This window comes from Equus asinus, chromosome 11, assembly GCF_041296235.1.
Source record: "Equus asinus isolate D_3611 breed Donkey chromosome 11, EquAss-T2T_v2, whole genome shotgun sequence".
In the NCBI taxonomy this organism is placed as follows: domain Eukaryota; kingdom Metazoa; phylum Chordata; class Mammalia; order Perissodactyla; family Equidae; genus Equus; species Equus asinus.
The window spans coordinates 74029444-74041878 of record NC_091800.1 but is presented as its reverse complement, the minus strand read 5'-3'; the positions used below and the strand labels follow the sequence as shown (position 1 = coordinate 74041878).

General features: G+C 38.0%; 1 protein-coding gene across 3 annotated transcripts in view; it reads left to right on the top strand.

Moving 5' to 3' along the window:
• The window catches only part of NALCN (sodium leak channel, non-selective), a 303103-nt gene that overhangs the window by 122318 nt on the left and 168350 nt on the right, over window positions 1–12435 (top strand). For all 3 annotated transcript variants that reach the window (XM_070520121.1, XM_014839403.3, XM_070520122.1), the window contains one exon: window positions 10113–10244. In XM_070520121.1, coding sequence (XP_070376222.1) covers window positions 10113–10244 — 132 coding nt within the window. The remainder of the gene's footprint in view (window positions 1–10112; window positions 10245–12435) is intronic.

Sequence of the window (12435 nt, the reverse complement as noted above, 5' to 3'; positions counted from 1 at the left end):
GGAGTCCATAGTGTAAATCCTCTGTTCTAAATATTCCGTGTATAACTATTTAAATATACATATCTATATATATATTCAGTATGTAATATATATGTATTTAAAATAATAATTATATTCAGAATAGAAACCAGACTAGAATATTATAATAAAAAGTAAGATAAAATTATTAGTGCTATTGTATTTATTTATCTGTTTTACTGTTGATTAAATAGTTTTGTGTCTTTGATTTTCAAGCCTTATGGGAAGAAAGAAAGATTCAGAACATCTTTAAAATTATTTGCATTTCAGGTTATCTCAAACTGAATTCCTATATCGTTGTGTATTTTCATCTTCCAGTTTGAATAAGTCCTATGACTCTTCGGTATTTACATTCATATTAATCAGGAGATATTACCTAACTTATGTGAAGCCTTCATAATATAGTCTTTGGAGACAAATTTCCATCATATATTTGTTGCATTATCACCTTAGGAAAAAATGAAGGATACATTGTTCTTCTTACAAGTCTTGATTTCTGGGGTTAAATATGCAACCGTCTTTAAACCCTTCAGCCTGGGTTTGAAATTGCCATGTATTTTCTCTGTGTTCAACATAATCACTGCAGTTGAAGCGTTTGGAGGAGCAGTGTGACTCCTTCCATGCCATAAGGCTGATGACAAGGTTTGGATAAAGTAAAAAACTTTAGTCATTTCAGAGTTGATGTATTTCTTGTGTATTTTTTCAATTCTTTAAATTTGTTTTTTGTCTTTCCTAAATACTTTAAATATCTCAAAATGAGTCTCCCAATTCAAGGTGCTATACAGCTCAAAAATTTGTATTTATTTCTGCATTTGTCAAATGTAACAACCTAAGTCCTGCATGGTATTAGATATGCAATTTATTAAAAAGGAGAGCTATTTAATTTCGTTTTTGAATTTGTAACTTCTTTCTTAAATTTAAAACAGAAGTTTTGTGTTTAGTGCCCACTATTTAATACTAGAAATAAAAATAAACATATAAAAGTAAATTTCAAGTGATTCTGGATATAAACATTTTAATTAACTGTGGGAATGTCAAATTGTCTTCAAAGATCTGAAAACCATCATGGGTAACGGTCCACTATCTAGCAGCCCTGTGGTGTCCCATCCTGACTTCTCACTAAAGTGCTCACGAAGACAAAGAAAAAAGAAAAACAACAATACCGATAACTAAGACTAAGGCAGCACCTTTGTCAAAATCTGACGAGACAACCCAGTGATTACATGGTTTGTGGAGCTCTAGGGAGGAAAATAGAAAATGTTAGTGCCTGCACTCAGGCATTTTATTTACACTTGTCTCTAAGTCAGAATCAGAAGATCACAAGGAAGGGATAGCCCAGGTGACCATAGCCGAAAGGCCTATTGCTGGAGTACTTGCAGTGGCCTCCTAGGCTGACCATCACTTTGGGCCCCGTTGTGCCCAAAGCTGAATGGTGCAGTCTTGGAATGTGCAAATAGAAGATGATATTACTTGAAACGATAAGATTATATTACTTGAACTTGTGTGTCCTAATTTGTTTTACTGACTTTGCATTAATACTTCTGAAAAATAGAGTCAAGAGTGAGTGGGTCTTGGGGCCATCATCCAGTTTGGGATATCCTTCTTATCAGTGACCTTGCCACATCCCCTTGGGGGAGGCTGCCCTTCTGGAGTTTGGCCTGTGTTCCAACCAGCTGTGTCCAGAGTACCAATGGTAGCTTTCATTTAATACAGGAGATAGAGAAACGTATAGAAGAGATCTCTCTGAGGCTACTTTCCTTAGGGGGAAGCAGAAAATGCTTCACAACCAATTCAGTACATGGGGAAAATCAAGTCATGTGAGAAACTGTTGTTGAATCTACTGTGTGTCCAACATCATAGGAACTCAAGACTGAAGTCTGTAGGAACGTGAAACTAAAAATAATACTTGTGTGCTTTCATTTCCCTCTTATGCTGCTCTTCTTCCAGACACCAGGGAATGCAAGAGAAAAATATTGTGGAGGAACAAATACTTTGATTTTTATTATTATCTATGTCCAGCAAAGTAAGCAAGGTCAGCACTTCATTGTTGCAAAGTCAAGACTTTAGCATTTTTATTCCTGATTATTTTTTCAAATGTCAATATTGAAACCATGTAGGGGCATTGACTTCTTAATCTTTAAATTATAGTTTAGCTAATTGAAAGGTTTTTGTATATGTCTACATTTATTTTTCCTTTCTCCCATTAATCCATAAATGTATGGCCCCAAAGTGTGAGGAAATAAGGAGATAGTAAGTAGTTTTCTATAAGATATTTTAAATTGTGAATATTTCTTATGATATTGTCCTCTGGAAAATACCTGTTGTCCATAATTGATGTTTTCGTAAACAAAATACACCATGGTTTAAATTAATTCAAGACAGGCAATTGTATTGGACAGGTAACAGAAAAAGCTCCATTTTAATTATTCCTCACTTCAACTGAGCTATCCAGATCCCTGTGGTCTTCATGGCAGTCTTCCAGTGCCTCCAATGGCTTTTTTGTGTGCTTTATAAAGTGCTAAGTAAGGCATCATATCTGTGTGAGTGCCCTGGCATTATAGGTCAGGATGAGTCTCTAAGTATCAGAATGGGATGATATATATATATATGTATTTATACGACCAAGCCTAGAGTAACAAGGGTAAGCCCATTTAGTGGTCTACTCTTCCTACGAGTGTTATTATGTATGATTAGAGCGTGAGTTTTCAAATAGCCCACAGCAAATTACCACTCCAAGGAGATGCCGGAGAGCCAGGGAAGCTGAGTATGAACAAACATCTTGAAGTAGGGGAGTCCTGATTGATAGCTTGCTAATTTCCATGGTGTAAATGCTCCCACCATGGCCAATGTCAAGTTAACAACATGACGTTACTGAACATGACGTTGCGGAGAGATGCACACAATTGCAGCTCCAGCACACCACAGGTGAGGCCAGCTGTGTTCCCCATCACCTTCAAGCAGAAATGGCGTATACCTATACACATATACATATATTTATGTAAGTGTGAAATTTTGCTTGCAAAAGCTATTATCTTTTGATCTCATCTGAGGCACGTGGTTTCCAAGGTCACTGTAGAGGGGAAGAGAGAGAGAGTTTGGAGAAGACATGCCCTTTTGTAATTCCCCCTCCAAAGTGACATATCACTTCCATTTCCATTCCAGTGATGAGAACCACTCATATTGCCCCACTTTGATGCTGATAGGCTGAGTAGTGTCATCTAGCTGTGTGCCCCGGATGAGGAAACGGGCTCGGTGGGTATGTTAATTAGCTTTTGCTAAACAACAAGCCACCCTAAAACTTAGTGGTTTCTAAAACAGATGCTAATTTTTGCTCATGAATTCATGGTTTGCTCATGAATAACCCTGCTAGTCTGAGCCAGTCTCAGCTGATCACAGCCAGGCTCCCTTTTGCATCTGCAATCAGCCAGCAGCATCATCTGGCTCATCAGCTAGCATCTCTGCTTCTGGGTCATGGCTGGCTGTAGGGGGAAAGGGATGATGGGGCCAATGGCTACCATGCAGCAGGCCAGCCTGGAGTGTTGATGTGGTGGCTCAGGGTTCTAAGAGCTGCAAGAGTAAGTGGCAACTCACAAGTGTTTTCACAAGTCATGTGGCTAAGTCCAGAGTCACAGTGGGAGGGCACAAGCAAGGCTGTGGATACAGTGAGGTAGGTTCATTCAATTTCAGGCAATTTCAGGCTCTGCCACACGGGCTAAAAGAAATTTAAAAGTCACTGGCTTAGTATAATAATCAGTTCTTCTTAATGATATTTCTTTTCCAGAAGGCATGTATTTATCATTAGAATCTAGTTTGTGTTGTAGAGTCAGGAGTTGGAGATTGAAAGATATTACTAACAGTAATAAACATTTGTGTGGCAGTTTATGATTTAACATCTAGCCTTACTCTTACAGAGTAGAGTGAAAGATATACTCACGCTGGCCAAGAGCTGAAAGTGTCTCCCTAAACCCCTCTTCCTCCTCCTACAATTGACTTCCGCATGGTGGGATTCCCTCACCCAGCTTACTGTCCAGGAAAGAGCACAAGCCAGTCAGGACTTGACAGCGGGCAGGGTTTTCATTGGTATCACAGCCTCTCAGTGCCTCTGTGAGAAGTCACTTATGGATCTCCTTCTATCCTCTGGTTCTCCAAGGACATGGCAGGAGCAGGCAGATGTTAAAGGCATAGTTTGTAAGGGCATCCATTGGTTCTGTTTTCAGTATTGATACAAATATATTTCCTTCTTAACACAAATTCTTTATATTGGGCAGAATTATTTTGTGTATTGATTATAGAAGTGCTGAATATCCAGATGTCTTCTAAATAAGGGAAGCAAAGGTTGCACCACTTGCAAATGGGAGATTTATTTTAGGTTTTATGCACTTGGTCTTTTACATATGATCTTGTTCTTATGCCCATGGCTCACATACAAGGTAGTTTCTGAGAATTTCATCTTGTAATTGCATTGTCCTCCAAATACGTTTATTTTGAAATCTAATTAAAGCACAACTTTTAGTACATGGCAGATACAATGTTCAGTGCATGAAATTTGTTTACCAAGGCAGGATATTTTATTCGCTCAAGCTGCAATTTAAAGAAAGATTTGATTTTTGAGCTGTACTATTCATTATCCTAATTTAGCCTTATTGTGGCCTCCAAGGCCACAATTTTGACTTGTTGGATGTTTGCCTGCAGTCTTCAGAATCTTTAAAGCACTGCTTTAAAGGAAAAATTACTGAACAAATTAAGAGAAATAGCTCCCTTGAAGTACTTAAGCATTCATACCACTAAAAGTGAGACAGTTTAAGACCTTTTAGAAAGTCTATGAATTTTCATGGTTCCTTTCAAGATTAGTTATCTCTTCCACTGACTTCTCATGTTATACCTTCTTACCTTCCCCGTAAGCAACTGATTGTGTCTCTACCTTTAAATGCTTAGAATGGTTCTCAAGTACAGTAATAGTCATAAGAGTTGAGGAGTGCAAGATGCTTGCTATGGCATCTATACTATTTAGACTCCATACTATGTAGACTCTAAACTAAATAGTCTCATTTCTATTCGTGTTACAATGTAGAGATGTAGGTGTTATCACATCCATCTCCCGTACAAGAAAACTAAGTCACAGAGAGGTTAGATTGTGCACAGAGCCAAGATTTGAACTGAGCACATCCTACCTTCAAAATGGGCGTTTGACACCATGGCAATCTTACACTCTTCTGTAAGGAACAGATCGTCTTCAGTTTTCAAACGTAAGGTTCACAAACTTATATGCCCTCTGTTTAATCACAAACACTTGGCGAGGGAGCTGCTTCTCTTTCTTCTTTAACATGCAGAATTTTGACTGCCTGATAGAAGGCAAGAGAGCACCTGCTTTGGACTCAAAATATCTGAGACTACTTTCTAACTCTGTGAGCTTGGAAATCCACTTATCCTTTCCTGTTTCTCCACAGGTGAAAGGGGATAACAAAAGCACCTATCTCATGGGTTGTTGGGGATTAAATGCAATTTTTACACCAGCATGCAGTATGCTTGGAATGAAGCTTGGCACAAACCAGGCGCTCAACTATTAGCCCTTATTTTGATAATACCTCTTGTTGGTGTCAATTTGAATTGAGTGAGGAGCCCTATCCATGTCTGACATAGGCTTCACAGTCTCTTGAGATCATCTCTTTCACAGTAGGGCTCAGAACTAACATACAGAAAAGTGGCCTTTCTTGTTCCTCTGCTTGAGGTTGGACTCAGCATCACTGCTCCAGACCCGTTGTCTCTTTACACCTTCTGAAACAAGTAAGATGAAAACCTCGGTTGGTATAGTGAGTTTACATTTGTAGTAATAAATCTTACAGAGACTCCTGGAGGCAAGTGGGCTTGGGTGGAACCCCTGGGTCAGGTGGAATTTTGTACCCCTGGGCACTTGGATATGGTCATGTTTCATGGAAGATGACTTGAGCTGGTGTATGTCAAAACCAGGAACAGTGCTTGTATTCGTTTCTTATTGCTGTTGTAAGAAATTGCCACAATCTTAGTGACTTAAAACAACATGAATTCATTATTTATAGTTCTACAGGTCAGAAGGCCGAAATGGGTTTCCCTGGGCTAAAATCAAGGTGTCAGCAAGGCTGCATTCCTTCCGGAGGTTCTAGGGAGGACGCTGTTTCCTTACCTCTTCCAGATTCTGGAGGCCACTTACATTCTTAATCTTTATGGAAGAGCTTGTTATGCTGTCTTCATAATACGCTCCCAATGGCTGAAAAACCAACACATACTTTTGTCTTCATAAGGCCAAACTGGTTTAGTCTATTTTTGATCTTAGAGCTGGAGAAGGGGGGAAGGTGGGCATCCATTTTTGTGGTGGTATATCCTAACATATTACCATAATATGCTAGCTAGTGTTTGTTATATTCTGTGCAGTGGTTATAGACTCTTAGAATCAGGAAATTGTGAATTTGTAAAGAAAAAAAAAATGGTAAAGGTCATCCAGTTTAACCTGCTACTCAAGGAGTATCCTGTATGACAGAGCCTCTCAAACTCTAATATGCTCATTAATCATCAGGGACCTTGTTAAAAACACAGATTCTGATTTAGTAGGTCTGAGATAGAGCCTCTGATCCTGCATTTCCAATACACTCCCAGGAGGCTGCTGGTTCAGGGACCACCCTTTGAGTAGCAAGGCTCCTGAGCATTCCTGACAGATATGGCTGCCATGGGGATGATTCGGTTAGAGTCTCTTCTTCATATTTTGATGATTCCAGCTGTCACATACAGAAAACAGTAGTTCTTGGATCAAACCAAACTAAAAGTATACGTAAAACTTATCTGATTTAAAAAAATATAAACCAAAATGACATTGCAGTTGAAGGGAACTTTAAAAAATTGAATGCATATGCAGGATCTGAAGAGTCTTGTATTAAATATCTATATAAATATGTAGATATATGGTCAGGTATATGTATATAAATATATATACACACATACATATATACACATACATATGTGTTTATATATATAATATATAGTCTACATCTGTATTAAATAATACGATTGTGAAAATCTTGTTATATAATATTTTGTGACACTAACTCAACTTTAACATTTTCTTTTACATTAATTTTTATAAGAAAATAAAAAAATTGAAGGTTATAAATCTGGACTGCCTATAGATATAAGCATGAGTCTAAAAGCAGTGTTGCTAGCCCTTCTATGTTTCGGAAGCCAATAGCCAGTTTCCAACGTTGGTTGCATTGAATTGAGTTGCAGTAGTCCGTGTCACTAGCTCTAACTTTAAAGCTAGAGTTACTAGTTTAAATATTCAAATTTAACAACTGCGCATACTGATCACCTTAATTCTTATTTAATATTTGAAAGTGATTACTTTGGAGAAAGCCAGCTAAGCAATGGTGATTATAGTGTATCAAAATCCATTGTCAGTGATTATTTTAATGACTCTGTACCAACAGGGACACGTAGACACTCAGACAAAAAACAACCTAATTATAATGACAGCACCAAAGTAAAGCTGTGACAGTTACAAAACCAATTTAAAAGTTTTTTGACAGCCATGGCTAAAAGCTTTGTTTGGACCTTTCAGTAATAACAGTTTACTTAAGACATAAATTCACAGCTAAGGAAAATAGAAAGAGAAAGTTGTGGCTTTTCTGTCATGCAGATAAAGTGGAAATCAGCCGAAATGTTTTTAATAGAACATTATGTTGAAAAGAGTATAGAAAAAAGAATAATAGTTATGGAATTTAACTCTCACAATGTGAGAAAGGCTAAATAACAATAAAAATTCTAATGAGAATAGAAACTTGCAGAATGATTTGCTTATCTGTGTCATGAAGGTCAGTAGTTCCTGCAAGTAAATTGACGTGTATTTAAATATGTTGGTTGGCAGCTCTGGAATTTGATTATCTATTACCTATAAAAAAAGTCAAGGGCAGATGGATTTAAGAATGCATCAATAGCCTTGGTGGCACAAAACCTTGCTAGATAACTGCTTTTCCAATGGCTCTGACATCTCTCAAATTATTAGACCTTATCACTTTTATTTATCTCGCTTGGTTCTGGACTCATTCAAGTATACAACATAATTAATTCTTTGACCTTGGGAAATTAGTTTATCATTCCTGAACAGCAAAATACCTTATTCACAGAATTGCATTTATTTTTACTACAAACCTTTATAGAACACTTATAACATGCAAGCACTGTTCTAAGAACTTTACAAATATTTTGCTCATTTAAAATCAGTAACAACCTTTGGAGTTGCCACTGTTATCTCCACTTTATTGATGGGAAAACTGAGGCACAGAGAGGTTTTAGTAACTTGCCCAGGGCCACAGAGCTTGTAAGTGGCGGAGTTACAGCTACACGCAACTTGGCCTGGAGCCCGTGCTGTCAGTGCCCACTGCAGGGTCCGGAAGCCCCATGAAGTCACAGATGTGGATACAGAGACAGCACCTTCTTCTCTGTTCCCATTCTCAGGTTCTGCTGTAGCTAGATTCTTCTAGTTCCAAAGACTGAAGAAGTCTCAGGTCAGAGGAGCTGGTAAGGATGTGTGTCCCTAAGTACCGAGGAGAAGCAAGGCCTCAGCAGGAGGTTGCGTGGTGGCGCTAGTTCCTAGTCAGTTGGTGCCAAGGGATGTGACTCAGTGGTTTGTTGTTATGTGTTCAGCCGCTTTCCATAGGTCAGCTTCTCTCTCCTCCTCCTATTGCCCAGCCTCTGCTCTCTCCTTTTATATATTCTTTATCCCACAGTGGACGGTGGGTCCCAGGATGGCCTTTCAACAGACTTACGTGCAGAGCCTGGATCTGCAGTGTACTTGCTGGGTGACCTTGGATAAATGAATTACTCTCTCTGAACTCACTGGGAAAAGGGAGTAATATATCCCAGCATATAGGCAATGGTCAAGACTTAAAGAGATAAAATAAGTAACGTGTTTATAGTGTGGCCTAGAACACAGGAAGCATTCAATACATGGTAGCTGCTATAATAACAGTCATTATTTTTGAATGCCTAATTATTTCAACTCAGTGTAGGCAGTAGACTTGGACCAGACTGGGGTCCTCATTGTGGTTCCACCTCAATACTGTGTGACAGTGGAAAGTTATTTAACTTCTCTGAGCCTCAGTTTCCTTCTCTATGAAATTAGAGTAACTTCCCAGGGCTGCTATGACATTAAATGAGTTAATTTATGTAAAGCACCTACGACAGCTCCAGGCACATAGTTAATATAAATATAGACATCGGGTTTTTTAGTTGTAGTATAATTCTAAATGAATTATTTATGCAAACGGTACGAAGTTTCAGGTATGTAAGATAAAGAAGTTCTGGAGATCTGCTATAAAGCTTAGTGCCCATAGCTAACAATCCTATATTGTATACTTAAAATTTACTAAGAGGCTAGATCTTATATTAAGTGTTCTTGCCACAAAAATTAGTAATAATACAGGAGGAGGGGGGAAACTTTTGGAAGTGATGGATGTGTTTATGGCCTTGATAGTGGTGATGGTTTCATGAGTGTATACTTAGCCCCAAACTCATTGAGTTGTATACATTCAATATGTACAGCTTTTCTTATGTCAATCGTACCTCAATAAAGTGGTTTAAAAAAGTAAAAAATAAATTATTTGTAGAAGTAATAAAGTAAAAAATAAATAGATCTCAAGTTTCTTCCAGTTTTATGATCATCTCTAAAATATCTTCATCCACAGTAGTTTTTTTCTCTTAACAGAAGAAAGCAATACTTGTTTTGTGGTATCAGCTTTTTAAAATTCATTTCTCCATACAGTCAGCATTAAGGATAAAGACTACCTAACTAACCAATGAAAATTAAGATACGAGCTATACACAAGTTAAATGAAATTTATTTTCCATTTCTCTGTGACTGTCTCCGCAGTCATTTTTAGCTGCCTGAAAAAAAAGATTCCTTTGCTCGCACTGTTCAGTAGTAACTATATTCATCAAGTTCTCTTGGAAGTGCCATTTTGCACAGCAGCATTTCACAAAGATGTCACAGATCAAGGTCTAAGCACACCAGTTATGTTTAATGGTAAGGTTATTTCTTCATTAAGAGTTCGTCTGTTTTGCCTCCTCAGCAAATGATGCGCTCGTCAGTTTTCCACATGTTCATCCTGAGTATGGTGACGGTGGATGTGATAGTCGCTGCCAGCAACTACCACAAGGGAGAAAGCTTCCGAAGGCAATATGATGAGTTCTATCTTGCAGAGGTAAGCAGCTCACGTTTCATGGTAATAGTGCCTTTTATAAATGTGAAAATTAATTTCAATTCATTAATTACTTGACTTTGACTGAAGCTGCTGCTTAACTGTTTCCTTTGGTCACTGCGTTGCCTGATTCATTTCCTGTGACCGTGGGCCTGACTGATCTTCCCCATAGTGTGTCCCGTTGCCAAGGAAATCCTCTGCCTGGGTGTTCTTGCCATCTTGCTGTGTTCCTGTCCACCTCTCCTTTTCTCTCCCTTTGTCATGTTGCATTAGTCTGTTACCTACTAAACGTAAGCACAAGCGCAGATTCAGAAGATTGGAAATAAGCAAGTCAGCTCAATAATACCAAGGAGGAGGCTGGAGGGAAATTGAAAGAGATAGTACAATAATGTCTGTCCTAGAAACGGAGGTGTGACAACCTGCACTAAAGATGTCAAGTCAGGAGCAGGTGTGTTTAGTGATTAAATAAGCATCTTCTAGCACCATCCATACCATACTGGAGTTTTGGAATCATACCTCTTATTGATTGAGTAACTTTGTTAATATTTGAGTTTTAAATATTTTTTAATGATTTCCAGAAACCACTGTTTTTTTCGTTGTGAAAAGTTATTTCTAAAATCTATTTCAGAATTCAATGAGTATATTTTATGGAAAAATTGATTGACATATATTTCTTTAGAAACCTATTCATCATGTAAGTGAGGTATACATATAGAGCTGTGCATACTTCAAGAAATCCAATATGTGAAAAAGTAAACTTAAAAAGCGGAAAAATTACGATTTGATTATTTTTATTATAAAAAACATTTTTCACATAAAAAATCAATCTGCCAGACAGTTGAGTTCTCTTAGATACACAGAATTCTCCCAGTGCGTTGAAAAATGGATTTGGTTAATAAAAATTCAATCCAGCCGCACATAAACTTTTCAGAAAAAGAATGGATGGCATACACCTACCTATTGATTGTAAACATCTATGTGGGTATCAGGAAACTTTTAAGGAGTCACTTATGAATTCCACTCTTCATGGAAGTTTCTTTCCTGTAACAAATATCACAGTACTAAACTTTCAGTGGAGCAGAGTCTCTGTGATAGGACAGTGCCCAATTGCTGCGCAGTATGTGGAACTTACAGTTTAGCAAGAAATAGAGTAAACAATAACAAGTTTTTTATATTGTGAAGAACCAATGACAGAGGCTTGTGAAGAAGTTATATCCAGCCCAATACCTGAGAAATGGGTATAATTTTGCTGCAAATCCAGCACACGAAGAATGGATTATCGTTAAAAGCAGAGGAAATATGGACCAATAATATTCGTAGGTGCACTTCTAATGGAAGGATCAGATGCTGAAGGAATCCCCATTGGGTTTCTTCTCTCTGTCCTGTGAAGTATGAAGCAAGGTCTACATCCGGCCTGATCATGGGACAATAAAGTGGGAAGCTTGTGGAGAAAGGAGAGAGGAAATGGTTATTGTGGAGAATGCAAAATAACTAATTAAAGGTACATCAAATGCAGTACTGAACATCCTGCTGAGTTTTGAGACTATAAATTAATAGTGATACCAATTTAGACAGGTCTATGACTTTTTTAGGCTTTGCATAAAGGGGAGAAAGGCAACATTTGGACTGATCCAACTTTAGAACTTTTTCAGGCTGGTGGAGCTGAGAGAAGGGCTCAGGGAATATAGAAAAGCAGTTGAAATGATGGCCCTGTGGTCTAGGTTGGATGTGGAAATAAGAGTGAAGGAGCAAAGTGAAGGATCAGGGGTCTCCAAATGATCAAAGAACAAATATGGCTGAAATGATGAAATAAGAGAGTTAGAAGGTAAGGTTCTGATCAGAGAACGGGATCCAGGATTTAGAATTTGGGAATAACTCTAGGTAACTAAATACACAGTCTAGGGTATTATATGGATGTGGGTCACTGAAACACAATGGAGTCAAGACAAAAATGGTAAGGAACCATTTAGCTAAGGTGTTGGCTGAATCTACACAATAACATTAAAGTCATTCAGTGTGAGGCTAGTTCTTAGGGAAGGATGTGTAGGCAGGAGCATGTTGGAGTGACTGATTGAGAGATTAATGGAAGGCAGCCACAGAGAAAGTGATGAAAGATGATGTTTTAACCTGATAGAGTACATCTCAAGGGGCAGTGAGGAGTAATGGATGGGATATCTCTTCCTCATCCACATAT